At 51.4% G+C, this 20889-nt stretch overlaps 5 protein-coding genes across 5 annotated transcripts; 4 read left to right on the forward strand and 1 right to left on the reverse strand.

Annotated features, from left to right (window-relative positions):
* Positions 1 to 504: 504 nt before the first annotated feature.
* On the forward strand, positions 505 to 1479 carry PMZ80_000576 (uncharacterized protein; the record flags this gene model as incomplete). The annotated part of the gene is made up of 2 exons (XM_064869026.1): positions 505 to 528; positions 586 to 1479. The coding sequence occupies 2 exons, from the start codon at positions 505 to 507 to the stop codon at positions 1477 to 1479; spliced, it is 918 nt and encodes a 305-aa protein (XP_064734523.1).
* A 3665-nt stretch (positions 1480 to 5144) lies between these two features.
* PMZ80_000577 (uncharacterized protein) lies at positions 5145 to 6080 on the forward strand (the record flags this gene model as incomplete). Its single annotated transcript, XM_064869027.1, has 1 exon — positions 5145 to 6080. The coding sequence occupies one exon, from the start codon at positions 5145 to 5147 to the stop codon at positions 6078 to 6080; it is 936 nt and encodes a 311-aa protein (XP_064734524.1).
* A 6263-nt stretch (positions 6081 to 12343) lies between these two features.
* Positions 12344 to 14355, reverse strand: PMZ80_000578 (uncharacterized protein; the record flags this gene model as incomplete). The annotated part of the gene is made up of 2 exons (XM_064869028.1): positions 12344 to 13006; positions 13096 to 14355. 2 exons carry the CDS (start codon positions 14353 to 14355, stop codon positions 12344 to 12346), a joined length of 1923 nt encoding a protein of 640 aa, XP_064734525.1.
* Positions 14356 to 15001: 646 nt separating this feature from the next.
* PMZ80_000579 (uncharacterized protein) lies at positions 15002 to 16761 on the forward strand (the record flags this gene model as incomplete). Its single annotated transcript, XM_064869029.1, has 2 exons — positions 15002 to 16461; positions 16509 to 16761. The coding sequence occupies 2 exons, from the start codon at positions 15002 to 15004 to the stop codon at positions 16759 to 16761; spliced, it is 1713 nt and encodes a 570-aa protein (XP_064734526.1).
* Positions 16762 to 18740: 1979 nt separating this feature from the next.
* PMZ80_000580 (uncharacterized protein) lies at positions 18741 to 20852 on the forward strand (the record flags this gene model as incomplete). The annotated part of the gene is made up of 2 exons (XM_064869030.1): positions 18741 to 19201; positions 19412 to 20852. 2 exons carry the CDS (start codon positions 18741 to 18743, stop codon positions 20850 to 20852), a joined length of 1902 nt encoding a protein of 633 aa, XP_064734527.1.
* Between the last annotated feature and the right edge of the window lie 37 nt (positions 20853 to 20889).

Genomic DNA, 20889 nt, shown 5'->3' on the forward strand with positions numbered 1-20889 from the left:
AGGGTGATGAGTGAGGATAAGGGTGAGTGTGAGTGTGCATGCACAAAGCTGAAGCTCCGATAAAACTTGTTCGAGGCAAATCTTTTCTCCCTGACCCTGATCCACCCGAAAAGCAGGAAGTCCTTCCGTTGACGCTGTTGGTGAAAGGAAGTTCTGGCGAATGCTCTGATTGGTTGCAGTAGCCTAGTCACTTATTCTGATTGGACAATCTCACACAGCGAGATCTCAAGCCTTGAATCTAGCCAGATCTTTCCCGCGGCAGTCGCCAGCCTGAGAGTAGTAATCGTAGTCGTGCTTGCGGCTTTTCTTGCTGCTCTTTAAACACCTGGTTCCAGATACTCATCACTGTTGTGTATCTTCGTGCATAAACCTCACAACCTCTAGCGCTCTGTCGCGTTTCTGCACAGTGTTCACCTCTGCGTCTCGGGCTTATTCGGCGTCGTGTGCTCCAGTGTCAATCTGCACCACACCCGCCATACACCACGTCATCTGCGCCAACCGACAATGTCGGAACACTGGAAGTCAACAGTAAGTACAACTATTTCTTCTTTCCGATTGGCGCAACATGCTAATTCTGTGTTACAGCCTAAGTACTGGTGCAAGCACTGTGGCACATATGTCAAGGATACCCCATTCGAGCGCAAACAACATGAGAATACCGGAAAGCATCAAGGCAACCTAAGGAGGTTCCTGCAAGGCATTCAGAAAGACCATGCTAAGAACGAACGGGAGAAGGAAATAGCAAAAGCTGAGATTGAAAGGCTGAATCGTGTTGCTGGAACGGGAACAGGAGCTGGATTTGGCTCATCATCCGCATCACCATCTGCGCCTGTTTTTACAAAGACCTCGAAAACGCCCTCGAATAGTCTCTCTGCCGCAGACCAGAAGCGACAATGGGCTCAACTGGCCGAAATGGGCATTCCTATCCCGGAGCATGTAAGGGCCGACATGGCTATGGCTGGAGACTGGCAGACTGTTTCGAGAAAAGTAGAGCCCGAACCTGAAGAGCAAGTGGACCACAAGCTCAACGTTGGCATTCGAAAGCGTAAAATCGAGGACGACGAAGAAGAAGGAGAAAATAATGGGAGGAGCGTCGCCAGAAAGGGCTGGGGCTCGACCACCAGAACATACCCAGCTATGAAGCTGGTAGACACTGACTTGGATACGCTCCTCTCAATCCCTCTCGTGAAGAAGGAAAAGGCAATCAACCCCCCTCCGGACGGCGACAAACCAAGTCTCATCTCTAATGAGCCCGATACAGAACCTCCCGTCGTCAAGTCTGAAAGTCCAGACACCGTCGACAGGAAGCTGCTTGATCTTGAAGAATCAGAAACTCAAGCAATGAGCACTACCTCGAGGCGGGCTTCCGAGACAAAGAATGAAACGCTCAATGTCGACACTAAAGCAGGAGACCAAGAAGTATCTGTGCCCGTCTTCAAGAAACGAAAAGCTAAGCAACCGCCAACCACCAAAACTTAAGCGCATTTCTGGGGTAAGCCTGCACAGCTGCAGATGTCACATAACCGAGATACAGAACCCTTCAGGGGTTACATTTAGCCTCCATTATCCTCCGATGTCGACATTCATCACCCCTCATTAGCGCTCAGCAGTTGAGGTCTAAACATGCCGTCCACCTCATCCGCGGCGCGTTACACAAGTCCAGCGTGCGTCATTGCTCTGGCACGTGCATAATCGACGTTATAGTCCGACAGACAGGAATACAGAGTAACAACCACAGCATCCACTACAGATCACATGGTGAGTGCTGAGCCTCATAAGCATAGAGGATAACAACAATCGTAGAATGTCCCCACTTGATCTGCAATGCGTGCGAGTGGTGCGAGGAACTTGTTCACGCTTCGGAGCCTTTGCATCGAAGCGAGGGACTCGTTCGCTCCCGCTACCGTACGCACGTACTTGGCCGTCTTATGCAAGCACACTGCAGTTTCGCACCTCAAAGCGGATGCGCGCCTCAGAACTTCACACGTAGTCTATTCGATTGGACTACTGCAAGTACCCTCATGACCGCAGCAATCCTGGTCGCCGCTGGGCGTCCACAGAATTGACCATCCTCCATCTTCATTATTGCTCAGCCGCTCTACATTCACTCAGGCCACTTCTTGAGTCAGACCCACATCCTCGGCTATTACTAGAGTGCGTTTCGATGACCCTCGCTTCGTCCTAGGCACCAGGCTCTGTCCTGCTCGATTCTCGAGAGGCGGCTTGCAGCTATTTCTCCGATGTCGATCGCAAGCCGCGTTGGAGCAAACAGCTGTGACGAAGTATCGAGCTCCATGAAAAATGTGATGAGATATGGTGGCTTCTCAGACGTTTTGTGTCCCCTGAGGCTCGCGAGGTTACCGCATGCCCGACATGCAACAACCCCAAGGTAAAATGTTCCCTTGTTGCTTTGTGCTGGCCAGCAAGAAGTTCAACGTAACACAAAAAAACACAATAGCTCAAGGCGATTGACAAATGTACTTGATTTGCGAGGCGAGTACATCCTTCGATAGTAAATTCCTAGCTCTTCTCTTGCACCTTACAAAGACTTCCCTCCAGCCATCTTTGGCGTCTTGTTACTTGACCGTTGCCTTCGTTGACCACTAGCAAAGTGGTTTTACCTGATCATCCCGTGCATGCAACAAGCTGAAGACATTATTTGAAGAAACAAGATCGACCGCTACCACCAGAACAGGAGAAAAGCGGATACTCCCTGGCTTTTTTGGACCCAGAAAGGTGACTATTATTCCCTGTCGTTTCGTCGTTTACCGGACGGTTTCTCACCATTCTTCGCTTTGTTGCAGTGACAATTGAGGCTAAAAGACGATAATGGTACCATAACCATGCCATCAAGCGTGACGACGCCGAAGAGGTAGTCTTGAGTTGCGAAGCGAGAACATCAACATTGCTATCGAATCAATTGCAACTGAGATATCATCAACGGTGGACTGACTCGACGGGCATACTCCGTATACTTGGGACAGGTGAAGTCAGAGGGTGGACCGGACCTCTGTAGGACCTTCGGGTGGCTTGGCAACGGTTTTTGCTCGAAATCTACAAAGGTCAGTGGAGTACATCCTAGCCCGGAGCTTGCCCTAGAAGGTCGCCCTTAGCTTGAGTGAGCACTTTCCTCCGAGACTGGCTGACCAGGCTACACTTGCCATGGGCTTGCGTTTTGCGAGCAGGATGATTTCGAACAGGTTTTACCGGAGGTTGCCATAAGCGAGACGCCTGCGAATGGAACAATTAGATCCACAAAGATTGGCCTATGCTACCCGGACGCTTGTCAAGCACGCGGCCTAGCACGAGAAGCGATGCATAAGCGAGCTCTTCCTCATCTCGCCATTCGATAATAAATGGGGCATCCTACATACACACAACAACCCAGGCATTGCATGCACCCGGCACTTATTCGACCGCGCTCAAGAAGTGTGCGTGGTGGGTATCATGTATACACCATCAATAGGAACTCATTTGCTTATGAAAGACTGCTATGGACCAAGCTGGCTACTCTAAACGACAGGATTCGTCTCTTGTTCTTTCAGCTCGCATCTCGACTGTAACATTTCTTTTAAGTTTGGCTATATGTCGCTTTCCTCGCAAGTAACGAGTCCTACAGTCGGCTAACTTTGCGTAACGAGAATAGGCTATTGCCAAACGACATCTTCGAATCCAGAACGCGGATGACCAATTGTTCAAGCCCATTCTCTTGCGCGCGGAAGGAGGAAATTCGCGACTCTGGCTTATCCATACCACCACTCATCCGAGCATTTTGCTCATGGTGATGAACAACAGATGCACCACGGCTACCATACTATGAACACCACACTCGGCCAGATGTCATCTTCCATAAGTCTACCGCCTATAAGCGCGATCAACTTTGAACACAATCAACACGGTCATGGCCACGGTCATGCAACGCCACAAGAACTATCCCAGCATGCAATCCCGCCTCCGGCACGGACATTACCACCGCTACCATATTATTCATCAATGCAAGCAATGCCACAACCCGAATATGTTCAGCCTGCGCGGCCAATGTATGCGGGAGTTCAAACACCATATGGCATGCATATGAGGATGCCATTGCCTTCATCTGGTGATGCTGCTGGCATGATCGGTTACGCACCAAGTCGACACACACAAAAGACAAAGGAGGTCAAACGGAGGACCAAGACAGGCTGCATGACATGTCGGAAAAGGCGCATCAAGGTGAGTTCGACCTTTTTCCTTCGTCGAGCAAGTACCGGCACGTACGTGAATGGGAGCGAACAACGAAGGTTCAACCGTTCGTCGCACCTCGTGGTTCACCGTCGATCCCAAAAGCTTCTGGCGTACTGCCAGAAGTTTGGTCGAGCCTCGGTTAACAAACTCAAAAATGGTCGGCTGATTGTGTATGGCTCGGAGCCGGATCATGCTTCTGCCATGCCCACGCCTGCTTTCTTTGGGGAGTTGACAGGTCCCCACCAACACGCCATCGTGCTTGCAAATTTGGCGCCGATGGCAGGTGCCACCTGCCCGCTGCACATCCGCAAAACTTTATTTCTATGCAGGCTCGTTTCACAAATTCTCATGTTCACGACATCGAAGCTCAATCACACCACCCAGGGTCACATTGCAACGTGAAAGCAGCATGTTTATCGCATTGCTAGCTTGCTGGAGATTAGACTAACCGCAATCTTATAGTGTGGCGAAGAGAGGCCTCAGTGTCGAAATTGTATCAAAAGCAAACGGCAGTGTGCTGGGTACGACCCTGTGTTCCAGGCGCAGCCATCACACTCAATCCAGCCTGCCCCGACATCCAATTCCTCCTCGACACCAAACAATCAGCCACATGCTCAATCTTCTCGGTCATCCTACAATAACAACGAACCAATAAGTCCAAGCACATCCAGCCACAATAATTCCGGTACTACAAGCTCACCCCGCGATCATCCGGAATACGTCTACCATCGCTCTTCAGACCTTCCGGCATTACCCAACATCAATCAGGGATACAAAATGGAGAGTGCGCATTACAGCTCATCACATATTAACCCAAGATGTGAGTCCACTTACCTTAAGCGAGGCAGGTCACAGGCCAAGGTATGTTTCATGCTGACCTCGCCTATCTCAGACTCGTGATATCGCAAACCCTCGACACAATGTCCTCTCGCACCATCGAAGACCTTTGCGCCATCAATGGCCAACGTGGCCAGGAGGTACCTCCGCTGGGCCCAAACCTTGTGCCCAACTTTTCAGAGATTCGAAAGGTCTACGACACATTCTTTGCGCCGGGACTCGATCAGCTCATCGAGACTGGCAGCACAAAGTGGTTCGCATTAAAGGGCTGGGCCTTGCTCATGTACGACAGAACCTTGCTGGCGCAATTCATGATGTACTTGACGTTGATAAGCACCACACCGAACCCAACTTCGTCAGCGCCCGGCATGACACTACCGGAACAGGTAGCTCTCGCAGCTCAAGAAGCTCGAATGGTGTGGGCATGTCTAAATCTGGTCGTCAGTCAAGCACAGATTGGAAACGATGACGATGCTCAAACGTTCGCCGGTAGAGTCAGGGCGCTCGAAGCTATACTTACTTCAGAACCCATTGTCAGGACGGGGTCAATGGCTGATTTTGTCCATCAGGACCTTGAGCAGGAGACAGACCTAGACGTTGACATGAGCGGCATTCCGACTGTGGCCAACAATCCGCTCCTTGAGAAGCCATTCAGCAAGCAGATGCAGGCTCGTTCGAATAAGTTCTGGCAATTGGTTGAGCAAGCCTCTGAACTCCCAGCTCAGGTGCAGCCTGAGGTTTTTGAGCAGCTATTGGCGCTACTCGATGGCAAAGAGGAAAGAGACATCATTTACAGCATCATGTTCCTCGGAGCTCAAGCCAACAGATCGCGCGCCAATACAAAAAATGGCAACGACAGTAGTAGACCGGCGAGTAGCAACCCCTCGCCCAGCCGAGCCGCAAGAGGGCAACAAAAAGAACAAGCTGCTAGACTCCTCGAGACAGAAGCCGCCGGTCGCGCAACCAACATCGTCTTCCAAAATATTGCCGGGATGGGGCTCAGAGCCTTTGTACAATAGCTATGCGACGGAGATGTTGGTCACAGTGGTGCAAACGCACCGCCTACGCCGATGCTGCCACAAGCATGCATAAAAACTGCGATGATCGACCTGACCAACACAATTGTGAAATAGATCGAACAGCAGGACTAGCGAGGAAGCTGAGCTTATCGTTATGTGCACAGAGTGCGCGCCTGGCCCAGCGAAGGAACTGGGATGGACATACATACATACACTCTTTGTTAAACTTGGTGCGGTTGCAGCGTTGTAAGGAGTTTCGGGCGTTGAGAATCAGGCTGGTACAGGCCACATTGGACCGGACGATACCCATCCAGCGTATTGAATGCTTTCATACTCACGACTAGAAAGCATCATTTGTAGCGGTAGACTGCCGGAGCTGAATTGTATTCACATGTTCTCCTGCACTCCAAGCCTTCGAAATCGTCTTTTTGTGCACCTGCGAACCATCGTCGTTGCCGTCCGCAAATCACGTCGATGACGCCTTCGAGACCGCACTTGAACCCGCCAGACGATCATCCATGATCACCACAACGAGCCGCGCCGCGTATTCGTGTATGCATGCCAAGACGCATGCGAAGCCATGTGGGTTTCTGACAGGCGGCAGGATTGATCAGCACGGTCAGCGGAATCTCGTGTCTCTAAGCGAGGGACGCCACGAACTGAAGGATCTTCGTAAACATAAGCTAAGGCGATCGTGACAGCGACAACCTGACTCTCGTGACTAATGTCCGACAGTTGGGGCTGGAATCACTCAAGGGTCTTATTGAGAGTGCCAGTCGCTGTTCCGATCGTGCAACAAACAATATCGTGCCCAGACAACGGACAACGCATTCGACCTCAGCTGCAGCATCAATCTGCTCCTGGAAGCCGCGTTTCAAGAACGTTCTCAAAGTCGGGACGCCCGATTGTCTGGATCATCAATGCTGCCTGAAACCACCGGCGAAGCTTAGGCGTATCAAAAATCATCTCCCTTTTCATCCTTGAACCTACCGTTCCGAACGCTTCGTCCCTAGTTTTCGCTCCCTGCGAAAGCTGGAGGACCGACCGCCAACCATTTCCGACAAGGCTCGGACTTGTGCTCTGGTGTCCCGTCTGGGGAGCCATCAACATTAGCTGCTTGAGACTGGGAGTCGGGGACCTCTAGGAACAAGGGTTAGTGTCGCCTCGGTCGGCACACCCTGGCACACATCAAGAATATGTCACGCCACCTTTATTCTCCTCAGGTAATTGTCACTTTGCATCAAGAGGAGTCTATGACCTCAGCAACACGACGATTGAGAGGCCTCGCTTTCGCTTGCTACTAGGATGTTGTCCTTGCGGCTAAACGTCAATCCCAGCGCTTCTGGGATGTCTGCAGCTCGCCGAAAGCAGATCTCGTCTATCGAGGCGACCTCTGGCGAGGTAGGCGAAAGGGATCGACTGTGCAGGCGGCTCATGAGCAGCTCGACAGTCGGTGTTTCCAAACGTCGATCATCGTATCATACATATAGGGGTAAGGCGGCGAGACCGAGCGCTACCGTCGACGACCATCGCTGGCGCATTGCATATGCAGCCTCACTTCATCACAGAGAAGTGGCCTGATATTTCTGGTCTGCTGCCACAATCACCATGCTAGACGGAGCGACACGCACACCTCATTTATTCATCGCATTGATTAACATATCGCTATAGCTCTATGAATTCGGACCTGCTGCGCCACTGGATAGTTGCAAATTGCATGTTGGCGCTCACCTCGAGCAGACCATCACAACACTTGTGCATCTGGTCTCAGCTTCTTTGCGGGCAAGGCGCTCAGCAGTGACCTCGACATCATGCATCGTTGCCTCGGCGATTTTGCTCTCCTGCCTTCTACGCATGCATATATCCGTAGCTAGCTGAGAGCCCTCACAAACCATTGATGTCCGAGGACGCTCCAGACGCTGTGATCTAACAACTAATCTGGTCATCTCGCTGAAGACACAGCAGCCTAACCACGCCGTGCTGCCTAAGAGGGTCTGTACTTCTCATCCGCAATACTCTTGTCTGCACAGCCGGCCTCGAGCACTCAAACGAGCACGAGAACGATGCGCCCACTACTTTCCCCCTACGAATTCCCTCCCAACCGTGTTGATTCCTCATACGCTCCTTGTCCCATCGATCCAGCTTTTGGTGATACCGTCCGATTAGATACTCACACCCCATACCAATGCTCGCTCGGGCGCTTCCTGGCCCAGGCCAACGACACAACTCCGAACCAGCGGCCCCATGCAAGTCACAGACGCGCTAACAAGCATACGGAAGAAGAGCGCAAGCATAACCTACAACAGTAACAGCACTGATACCAGCACAACACTGTGCACGGGGTAAATCACGCTATATCTAGCATAGCACTCCCCACGTCTTTCGCAACGGCCATGGTACCTGATGCCTCCGCGCGGAATATTAAGCTGTCCGCTCCTGTCAAGGCCCGGGGCACACCAGTACACGATCAAACCTCGGAAAACCAACGTGAGCACCTACCCGCGCCTATCCTAAGTTGTCTTCAAAGGTTCAGGTCAGGAGCGCACATCTTGGTTTCCGGGACGTGACGATGAAGAGCGTTAGCAGACAATTTATTTCCGATATATTGAGTTCGGTTCGCGAATCTACGAGACATTTATAAGTATTTTAATCTCGCATTGAGGGGTGCTCCAGTGCTGTCCTTGTTACTCGTGCGGCCCCGTTGATATACTTGATGCTGGATGCATTCGCCGCTGTCAACAGCGTCACACTCTCCGTAGTCTACTATGCCTTAGTTCATGATCACTAGATCCTTTGTGTTCGTAGATAGTTTTCACACGAGAATCCGCATCAACTTGTCCAGGCCCGGACTTCCGCGTGCGTTAGAATGCCTTCTTAGCTAGAATGCTGTGAATGCATCATTAGGCGCAAACTCCGTCGTTCTTTGGGAGCGACTTTCACGAATAACTGCCCGCAGCCTTCTTGTGTAAGTGGCGGATATGACCGAGGAGCCTACTCTGTGCTAAGTCTGAAGGTCGGTCTTCACCGCGAGTCATCCGCAGATGTACTGGAGATTGAGGAGCTAGAGCCTATCTGGTCGACCACCAGTGGCGCGAGCGCGCTCTTCTCCGGGAGACATCAGAGCCCTAAGCGCCTATCTGCTCCGCGCCTAGATACCCCTTCGATTGTTTTAATTCTTACGGGCCATTGGCAACATGGACTAACTATTGTCGGCGGGCTGTACCATGACAGCAGACCACATCACTCCTGTCTGGCTTGAAAGATGTGATTGAAGTAGACGCGAAATCGTGCAGAGAATTATCAACAACTGCCACGCCGTCATTGGTGAGATTACGGTGCATGATGAAAATGGTCGAAATAAAAATGCTCGACGCCATAACCAGTTAAGAACATTGGCACGAGTCACAAACCACACGATGATGGTGAATCATTTGAGTTGACCTAAAGAACGACTCAACTATCTCAGGAATGAATGAAACACTGAAGACACGCAACGAACGACAATCATCTGAACGAGTGGACGTCAACTTTGTGGCCGAGCCACAAGCATGACGAGCCTGCTCGAACCACGTCCCATCGAGCTGTGTTCAAACCAGCTTGCCCTAGTCCTTGACCTCCGAGTGCGCCACCAATCGAAGTCGTATGCGATGAGACTGTGATTGAGCGTTGGTATGTATGCAGACATGTTGGTGGAAAGTGTTCTCAAACACTGGGGATGAGATTCGACCGAGGGGTCTGGCACGGTTATCCTTCCTTGCTCCTTCGTGCCTTATATATAGGACCAGTGAGTACGGTGACCCTTTCCTTTGACATGAGACTGCTGCATCAGGCCCATGATGCATCGGACCGCTCTTCAGTCTGTAAATGGCGATGCCAGACCGAGGCAACTGGCGTCAAAATCAATCGCTTGCTTAGAACGAGACTCAAACGCGAGAAACATGCTTGCTGAAGAACGGTATACTGTTGACATGGTTGTCGAAAGGCCAAGAAAATGCAGGTGCCATTGTTCATGGTGCGACATCGAGGTGACCGCATACTTCCTACCACGCTCTGAGCGAATGTTGGAGACAGGCCCAGGCAGGCAGTCGTGGTTGTTGACCTTGACGACTGTATCGAGAGTATGTCGATCAAGTGATGGAGAGTGCTTGACCTGTGTTGAAACGGGCAAGTTGTGATCGGAAGATCTGAGCGGAGCTCTCCCTCCCTGACGCCGACTTGTCGACGACTTGCTCAAGGTCATCATGTCAGCATTGACCTGTTGAACGGTCTGTGGTACTCGGTCTCTGTGCACGAATCATCGACCGGGGCGCGAGAGTTGAAGCTTGTGTACTCTAGCTCGTGTTCGATTGACGGACGCTTGTATGACTCCAGTTGTTGCAAATCTCAGCTGAGACTGCGTACCCCTTGGTATGTTGGGCTGCCAGAACCACGGCAATCTGGCAGTTTCTACGGCTGTCCTTGGTTTCGAACAAGTCTGCGGCTTTGGTTGGTTTGGTCTCGCCGGCTGAATGCCTTGCTTGATCTTTGCATCTCTCTCATCGACCAAGGCCGATGGAAGCCATAGGTTCGTCTGGCGAGTGGCGAATTCGTGACGACAGTCTCTGACCTCAGGGATATACGAGCAAGGCGTAGTGGGGAATATGTGCTGACAAAGTGTATGAATGGCTGCCAGTACATTTGAGTTCTTTCGACCTCACGCCGGTAATCGCTCGATTGCCGACTATCCTTCCTCCTGGATGATGACGTTCAGGAGCCGAATGGTAGACGAATATGAGCTTGATCCATCTTTTGCATGCCTCAGCTGTTAGGTCTGCTGATGGACAGTCAAAGGACGTCTGGCCTGCTCGGACTCCATGTGCAATGATTGCGGATGTCTCATGCTGGTGGATCTTGACACTGTCTTGTGGTCGAAGCGTGTACCAGCGACGAGGGCTTCGGCCATACGTTATGGCGTTACAAGAGTTCGACCACGGGTCCAATCCCCTTGAAACGGTTAGCATCATGCTATCGGAAGGGGACAACTTTGGCATACCCCATTGATGGAAGTCACATTCTTCACGGGCTCAACTGCACAACGCAGCCTCTCGCGAGTTGTGATAGTGACTCTCTGTTCTCAGGACTGACAGTGCTGTCCAGACATTGGAGAGCAGTCAGCATGTTGTCCTTCTTTCGTTGCTCTCTGGCAATCCTCCGATGATGATCGAAATTGCTGATGAGCGAATTCACCGGACGCCATCTTTACCAGAGATGACGATGTCGGGTGCTTCCTGCATGTGAGCAGCAGGTGTTCTTGTGGCACTATCGAGCTGGCGTTAGTCAAGGATGTGTATGTTGGTTGGAGCAGCACTTGCATCGCAGCGGAGGACACGATCTCAGCAACAATTGCCCCTCTGATTCTCAGACCCATATTTGTCGAGCCCATACTGGTATCGAACAGGTCAGTCTGTCCTCGAGGTCAGATAGAGCCATCTTTGAAGCACTGGTTCGACTTGCCTGTTATCATGGAAAATGCAAGCTCCTCAGAGCTGCAGTGTTGTGCATGCAAATTGCACGAAGTTCCAGTGGTCAAGCCTCGAAAAAAAGGCTTCGAATCCTAAACGCTTTGTCGAGTTCAATCTTGCGAATGTGTCAGAAGCTTGCTGGGTGACTGTAAGGGGTCGACGACATACCTAAAATGATTGAGCTCCAAGGTCACTGAGACCAGCGGAAATTCTGGTGCTGTACTCCAACTGCTGTCAACGTGCTGACAGCGGAGTTCACTCGATGTTTCTGTTGGCTATCGCTCGTATTGAGACGTATGCCGCTTTGGGTCTGCGTACTTGTCGTTGAGGTACAAGTAGAGAGAGAATTCTGGGATGAGTATGAGGTGGTCTGGAAAAGCCGTCTGAGAAAGGTGCCATCGCTACCTGGCAGTCGTCGACAGGTAGTGATAACTCGTTCGCCGAGAATCAGGATGGTTGATGAGAAGAAAGAAGACAGATAAATTTTTGAGAGGGGCAGATAAGGGAACTTGGGTTGAATCGTCATTGGCAGGTGGGGCTTAGCGTCGTTGGGTCAGGCAGGAGTGAAGGTCGGACCTTCCTCGACAGAATTATGATTGGAATGCAAACCCAGTCGATAAGAGCAGTTCATTCGTGATGCGCGACTCGTCTGACATCCGTTCGACGTCCAGACAGGCACCTGCAGGAGTACCTACATGAGTTGATCCATGCCAGCTAGTCCGACACCCAAGTGTCCCTTCGTCCTCGAAATGAGTGCCATCATCACAGATTCGCTCTTCTCTGCTCTCTGATCCCTTCCATGTCGTTCAAAATAGCCTTCGGCACATCCACGACCTTGTCACGAATATAATCTGCGAACCCCTTACCCAGAGCGTCCAACAGCCTGCAGCTTGAGACACCTCTTCCCAGGGGCCCGTAAATCACAAAATGTACAGCAAGCAGATGCGGAAATTCGCACCTCTCAACGAAGAAGTCCTCTCTCCAATCGTCACCCATTAGCTCTACCATCCTCCGTCTGCTCAAGAACGATTGTAGCCAGCGATAATGTGCCTCTTTGCGGACAAACAAGCCAATATTGATATTTGCACCCTTGTCGCCAGAGCGTGCGAGAACCACATCTCCCAATCTCGCCTTGACTGTCTCACCAAAGCTGTGGATATCCATAGGACTGGCTGTGTCATAGTTTTCTCGTGGTTGCAATTTGTGATACTTTGGTGGATGGCCGGCTTCGACCTTCTCGGCTACTGAGCCATCTTGAGCAAGGATGGCTGCTCCCTCGTTGAGTTCGTCTTGTGCTTTCAACCCAGGATAGAAGGCTAGGTACGATCTAGGCAGAGCAGTTCGCGTGTCAAGACTGAGATGAAAGCCGCTGAAATGCTGCATTCCGAACTCACTGAACGTTTTCAGGAGGCCATAGAGCGTCAACTAGTGTCACAAATGTCAGCAAGGTCATGCCTGAGGAAGACTCCGCAGTGGAAAGGATACTAAATCTGGCGCCTCTTCCATAAACTTACCTCCTTGTCAGCTTGCGCAAAGACCCTCATGTACGTTGTGCTTTCGAACTGTGATCGTGGATTTGGCGCAGGTGTGCCCAGCACCTGGAAATCTAGCAACTGAAACTTGTCTTGTAAACCCTTCTGCTTCAAACCGAATCTTAGCTGTCTCTGCAGCAACTCGTACTTCTGTTTCGTGCCATAGCCAGTCGCATTGACCAGAAGCTGACTCTCGAAGCCTCCATTATAGAAGATAGCAAGCTTCGTGGTCGGTGGTGGCGGCTGTCCTTTGATGTTACTCAGCTTCACCCGATTCTTGCCTACCTGCTCAATCTTCAAGTCCTTTGTGTCTGCTGTAACATCACTGTTGAGGTAGATTGACCCTTGCAGCTCGTACAAGAACTGACAGGTGACGTTGTCGACATTGACTAGGCCCTTGGTACCCTCATGCTTCGTAATCACCGAAGTGCCATCTGCAGCGACCTCTGCAATGCCAAATGGGAGGTCGACAAAGTTTTCCAGATCATATTCATCGAAACCAGAGAAATTTGAGCCCGTCGCATAAGCAGAGCATTCAATCAAGTGACCTGCGACCAGCGTGCCAGCGAGCTGATCATAGTCTGTATCGCTCCAGCCATGCCACCACCAGGCCGCGCCAATGACCGGACTTGCATCTGCAACTCGACCACAGATTATTATGTCAGCGCCAAGTTCGAGGGCTTTGATGATGCCTCTGGCTCCAAGGTAGACATTCGCTGACACCACAGGCTTACCTTTCGTGTCCAACAGTGCCGTAGCATTTTCCATCAGACTGATCTTGTCGTTCTCAGAATCAAGATGCTGAGGTAGCTGTCCTGTCTTCTCGAGCTCTGCTTTTACCTCATCGATAAGGTTGTCACCGTAGACATAGGCAACCTTCAGGTTGTACCCCTTCTCAGTAACCATCGCCTGAGTCTTCTTGGCCAGACCTGATGGGTTGAGAGCTCCGCCATTGATAATGACCTTGATCCGCTTCTCATTGAGGACGTCCAGTGTCTGTTCGATACCATCCCACGCTGTTGGCTCCCACCCATCATGCTGACCGACAGCCATTTTCTCGGCGTTTTCTGCTAGGTTCATCTCTGCTAAGTAGTCGCCGGTGATAAAATCGATTGGCCCTTGGGTCGCTTGTCGCCTCATCTGATAACCAGGGTCGCCGCGCGCTCCTGAGCAGTTGGCAATGCGCACTGGTCTGGTGCCGCGCTCGCGCTGCCAACGCTCTGATGGTCCGGCGTCACCCATGGTGTCAATTGTGCGATTCGTTGTTGAAGTGCAGATGAGCTGCCACAGGATCAACTAATACGCTTTCGATCGGGCTTGTCAAGATGATCTCGAGTCGCAACAGCTGTAAGTAGAAGCTGATTGATAGTCCAGGTACTAACGGACGTGCTCGTCGCAGTCCTGCAGACGCCTTGTTGGATATGGCACAGTATCCACACCGGAGCCCCCTCCTCACCCTTCATTTCGTGGTATTTATCAAAGACCGAGGCTAGCATGTCGGGTCGGCTATGTATGACAGATCCATACCGAGGACTCAAACTACTTTGGCAGATGTGGTTGTGGGGAAAGCTCGCCTCCAGATACCTCTCCGCACGGCGGAAGAATAGAGTTTGGTCGCATGCAGCAGCATATATGATTGGTCGAAGTGTATATGGACACTTGTTCCGAGGTCCAGAGGATATGGCTGCCGAACCGCTGTCAGGCGGCCCAAGGGACGAGACGCTGATGGTGCTGGACAAACATCAAATGCCAAAGCTGATCCAGCTAGAACCTGACATATCGGTGCAGATCGAGCTTTCGTGGATGTAAAGCACGTCGAATACACCAAGCATATCCTTTAGCATTCAAAGGAGTAAACAGCAAGCCAGCGGAAACAGCGATCGCTACCATGGGCAGCATCAAGAGGGAATATTCCGTACCCGTTGAAGCGCGCAAAGTACTCGAGGAGGGCATCCTCCAGAACCCCAGACTCACCTCGCTTCTACCAGTTGGCACGGAAGATTTTGCCTCCAAGATTACATTCACTGGCAATGATGCACCATCAATCCCCATCAACTGGCGCTTCGCCGAGTCAGCAGCCTCGTTGAAAGGCCTCGAAGCCTGTATAGTCGCACAACTTATCAAGCGCAAGTATGGTGTTGAACTCACCGGGGCAACGATAAATTCGGATCATGCCTCGCTATTCTTCATGTCAACGTTGATCTGGAATTTTGTCGGAGCCGACTCGGAATCCATCTTTGGGAGCGCAGAGGCAGTGCACAAGGTGATTCCAAACTATGACATCCATAAGATGACGAGCTCGCCGTTCAGGGCGGCGGCCACGAACATCTATCGCACCAAAGATGATCGATACTTTCATCTGCACGGTAGCATGAACCCCGATCCGACGCTCGACAGTATCGGCTTTCCACATGATGCACCAGCTGCCAGCTTCGACGAGGCCATCAAGCCGTTCATTAAGAAGTTGGGCGAGATCGACAGTGCTGACATGCAGAAGCGAGCCAGCGACGAGTACAAGCAGGCCGGTGTCATTGCTGAGTCAGTAAAGAGTTTTCAAAAGACCGAGCACGGGAGAGCCAATGCCCACGTAGCACTTTTCGAGATCCATGATGCCCCCAATCCAGCACAGGAGCCAAGTTGGTGGCCTGAAACAGCACAGACATCTGCCCAGCGGCCACTGGCAGGGCTGAAAGTCGTTGACCTAACCAGGGTTATCGCAGCACCAGCCGTGACACGAGGTTTGGCTGAGCTCGGAGCTAGTGTTATGCGAGTGACATCGCCCAATATCTGCGACTTCTCGGCATTGCACATCGATCTCAACTGGGGCAAGTGGAATTGCAGCATCAACCTCAAGACCGACGAGGGCAAGAAACAGCTCGCAGATCTGATCAAAGAGGCTGACGTCGTCGTGCAAGGCTATCGGCCTGATGTGCTAGACAAATACGGCTTCTCGCAGCAAGGCATCATCGACCTCGTGAAGGACCGACCGAGAGGCATCATCTCAGCACGAGAGAACTGCTATGGCTGGAACGGACCTTGGTACTACCGCTCTGGTTGGCAGCAGATCAGCGACGCATGTGTTGGGATTTCTGAAGGCTTCGGTCGTGCTATGGGGCTGAAGGATGGCGAAGCGGTCACACCTGTCTTTCCGAACAGTGACTATATGACTGGCATTGCTGGCGTTTGCGGCATTCTAACGGCGCTGATAAAGCGGGCCGAAAAGGGAGGCAGCTATAAGGTCGATCTAAGTTTGAACTACTACAATCAGTGGCTCGCTAAGAGCTGTGGGGAGTACCCCGAAGACGTCTGGCAAGATGTCTGGAAGCGTAACGGCCAGCGACAATTCAGGTGAGTCCTCCGTGGCGTTCTGGATGACATGCTGACAAATCGTGCAGATCCTTTGACAATATGGGTCAGACTATCCCAGAATACCTCAAGATGATCAAGGAGAACAGTGGCTCCATTGTATTCAACCCGAAGTTCTTCGAGGAGCGCCAGACCAAGGCCATCGACACGACTGTGAGAGCTGTGAAGCCGATAATTGATTTTGGTAGCGAGGTCAAGCTTGGCTACAACGTCGGTACTAGAGGCAACGGCAGAGATGCGCCGAAATGGCCGTCTGACTTGATGGTTGAGGTAGTTTCATGATAAGCAATAAGAAAGATCATAATTCTCGAATTGTTACACGCGTTCCCGACGCGTTGTTCTATTAATAGCACAGTGTAAGAATCCACCCATTCCGGCTAACATGAGCTCAAGAAAATGCAACATCACGGAGTGTTACCATCAGCTTACTGACAGCTTCGTGCTATCTTTCATCCTGCGGCTTGTTCTGCCTTCCTTGACAGCATGAGCACTTCCCCATACTCTCAACCAAAGTGCAGCATCCTCTCCACTTGCTGGAGTCCTGGATGCCGAAACTTTTCTGTTCATGCGTCGCTCTTCCCTCGCAGCAGTCAATGAGTAAGCACTCAATCTCTCGATCACGTCGTCAATAAATGCATCTTGATCCCTTCTTGTTTTTGGTGAACTTGCTCGCTGTCCATCGCTGCGAGCACTACTCCTAGACTCTTGTGAGAGCGAGATACGACCCGACGAGCTGTTGGACCGCGTGTAGCACAGCTCGAGCCCTATGTCGTTGTCATCTTCGTTTTCTTCTGAGGTTTCCGAACAGGGTGTTGCGCCTTGGCAATATGGTTGTTGCCATCTGGCTTGTGCGTCTACGAGTGTCTGAGTGTTGGAGAAATCGAAGTCGAAAGATGTGAAATTGAGTTGTGTTGAACCATAATTGCGTGGAATCGATGAGGATCTCGATGCAGTAGCCATGTCGACTAGCGTTGATAAGATGAGCTGTTGTCTGAACAGGCACAGTGCTTCGGATCAGTCAGTGCTGACGATTGTAAAGAGCGTGTGGCTTCGGACGATGTTTATGATGCTAGTAGTCAAGGATTGCGTGCTCCCAAGGTAAGTCGAACATAGGATCATAGTCTTTATACATCCCGTAGATGATCGCGCTCACCTATCTTATTCAGCCTGCTTCCGGCCACCGCCAACGCTGTTGACAGTTGCGTTCATTGCCAACGCGGTTGGTCGAAGTAAGTGTTCTCATCTCAGGCTGGCTTCGGAGGTTGCTATCGGCACCATGTGGTCTGTGTTGCATTCCACAGGAAGGTAAGCTCAAAAGACCGAGACCGTGCGTCCGGGGGACGCCCGCATCCCATAGCCGATCAACGTGATGCATACGTATTCAGAACATATTTGTGCAACTTCGCCATGAGTTTAACGGAACAAGACATGGCATTGTGAGCTGCTCACACTATGCTGAGCAGCGGCAAAAGTCTCGAGCAGGAAGAGCATTTTTATTCTCGAAGCGAACCCTCCTCGGCATTACCGGACTGTAACTCTCCTCAACAACATTAAATGCTCAGCAATCGCGACTGAAACAGTGAATCAGAACATGCAGGAAGTGTGATTATACCCAATCACTCATGTCTCGTTTCGAGCACAGATTGGCTTACATGGCAAGATTCATGTGCCGTGTCGCTGTAATTACAATCTGCATCGGCTACCTCTCGGCTTGGTGAACGCGACCCCTTGTCGTTGCGAACAGCTTCGCTTGCGTCGGAAACTGTGAGCCTTGTCACATTATCTGATTTCTTCGTATGCGCCACGGCTGCATTTTCTCTTGCAGTCTTCCCGGTCAATTTGGCGAAGAGTATCGGGCCGACCAATGTTTGTCGATCAAGAGCTATGGTGGAGCAGCAGTTTTGTCACGAAGTTTGTGCGTGCCGGTCGGGGTAGTAGTAGGTACCTGACTATCATACCCATATTGGGCTGGCGTCCCCCAAGATGCCCGCAAGCTAATCCTCTTCGAGATAATGCTTTCGCACGCCTCTGACCTCATCCTTGTTGATACAGCATTTTCCGCTAAGCGTCGGTCTTTAGTGCTTTGCACACCTGCATGTCGGCGATACGTGCCACACAAGTACCTTGCTATGATGAGGTCAGTCCAACGTGAGCGGAGCTGAGCTATCTGTCAAAGCAGGTATCAAATAGTCGTGAGGACCCAAACGAAACTGCGCTCAACTTCTGCAGACCTGCCACTACTCCCATCAGGTTCGACCACCATGGTGTCTACAGCGATCTTCGCAGCTCTAGCTGTTGCAGCTTCAGCACATCCTGTCCTCGAAAGCCGTCAAGGGCAGACCCTCGAGGACTACATTGCGCGGCAGTTCAACATTTCGCTAGAGGGTGCCCTCCAGAATATAGGCGGCGCAAACAACAACATCGTCGAAGCTGCCGGTGAAGGCTTCGTCGTCGCATCTCCCAGTACAACTAACCCGGATTACTTCTTTACGTGGACGAGAGACTCGGCGCTGACTGAGTTGATGGTCACTGATGAATTGATCTTTGGCACAGAGAGCGTTGGCAACAACTCCCTGCAAGTCATTGTCGAGCAATACACCGGAGCACAAGCTCAACTTCAGACGGTCACCAACCCGTCAGGTGCTTTGTGGCCAGCCGGTCAAGGTCTGGGTGAACCAAAGTTCTACAGTAATGGGACAAGATACAATGGTGCTTGGGGAAGGTACGTGTTAACATTGTCGTTTGATATGGCTTGTCTTGCTCGGGTCCGGGCTCATGCCGACATACCATTTGGCCGCTTGCAGTCGCTTGAGTGGCAGGGTTGGCAGCCGCTTCATGTGTTCGCCATGAGTTCCGGATCTGCACTGGCGTCCTCCCGAGTTTACAAAACCAAACCAAGCATACTCGGGGACTCTGGCTAATGTGTGAACAGACCCCAGAACGATGGTCCAGCACTTCGGGCGGCCACCTTTATGGAAATCTCCGAAGCCATCTTCCAGCGAAATCCTAATGCGCCAGTGATAGTCAGTAATGTGTACTGGCCCCTGATCTACAATGACTTGCTATATGTGGCACAATATTGGAATACTACAAGCTATGACCTCTGGGAGGAAGTCAATGGCAACTCTGTATTCACAACAGTGGCCCAGCATAGGGCACTCGTGGAGGGCGCCATATGGGCTGAGCGACTCAATAAAACATGTGAGCCATGTGTTCAGCAGGCACCCCAAATCGCCTGCTTTCTTGCCAATAACTTCTGGAACGAGACTGGGGGGTACCTCCTTGCCAATATCAATGCCAACCAAGTCGAAAGATCTCAGATCAATGCCGACCCCATCTTGGGCGCGATGCATGCGTTCGACATAAACGCATCATGCGATGCTGGTGCCCTCCAGCCGTGTAATTCTCGAATACTTGCAACCCACAAGGTCTGGGTTGACTCATTCCGCGACCTATACCCAATCAACCACAATGCTACGGCCCCTGCTGCAGTCCTCACTGGTCGCTATCCAGAGGATAGCTACTACGGTGGTAACCCGTGGTATATTACGACTCTTGCCGCTGCCGAAGTGCTCTATGACGCAGCTGCACAATTCTCGAAGCAGGGGGCCATTACGATTGACGAGACTTCCCTAGCGTTCTGGCAAGATATCTACCCAAATGCCACCGCGGATTTCACATATGGGGAGGACGCCGACGTGCAAAACCTGGTTTCAGCCATGACCGACTATGCCGACCGATTCGTCTCTCTTGTGCAACAATATACGCCAGCCAATGGTACTCTCAACGAGCAGATCAATAAGACGTCGGGAGAACCCCTGTCGGCGATTGCCTTAACCTGGAGTTACGCGGCCTTCGTCACGGCCATTGATCGACGGAATAGCCAATTTCCTCCTTCATGGGGTGCGAACAGCACACTTGCCAACAATATCCCGGACACGTGCAAATTTTCTTCGTACAACGCCACAACTCAGTACACCCCAGCGCTCGCGGCGGGCGCCCCAAATGTCACCAAGGACTGTGAATCAGAAGTGATTTTCCAGCTTTTGTGGGTTACAGGCCCGGGCGAGAACACATACATCGTTGGCAACACTAGCTTCCTGGGGAACACCCTAGATGATACCGACAAAGTAATCGAGGTCATGAGAACACAAAACTACACGACGCCAGAACCAAAGTGGTTCACTCCTGCTTGGGTGCCCGCCGGCGTGCCCATCGAGTACAAATACGTGTTGCTCAACTCGACGGACAACTCATACACGTTTGAGAATGTCACTAGATATGCTTACCCTGCGGCTTGTGGCAACAACACTGTGGTGAGTACGCTGGATACTGGCAGTTTCCCAGGAAGGAGCTATGACGGACCACAATAGATAGGTTAATGAGCTATGCGGGATGATTCTCTTATGA

The sequence above is a fragment of the Knufia obscura genome (genome assembly GCF_036327395.1).
Source record: "Knufia obscura strain CCFEE 5817 isolate CBS 148926 chromosome Unknown scaffold_1, whole genome shotgun sequence".
Taxonomy (NCBI): domain Eukaryota; kingdom Fungi; phylum Ascomycota; class Eurotiomycetes; order Chaetothyriales; family Trichomeriaceae; genus Knufia; species Knufia obscura.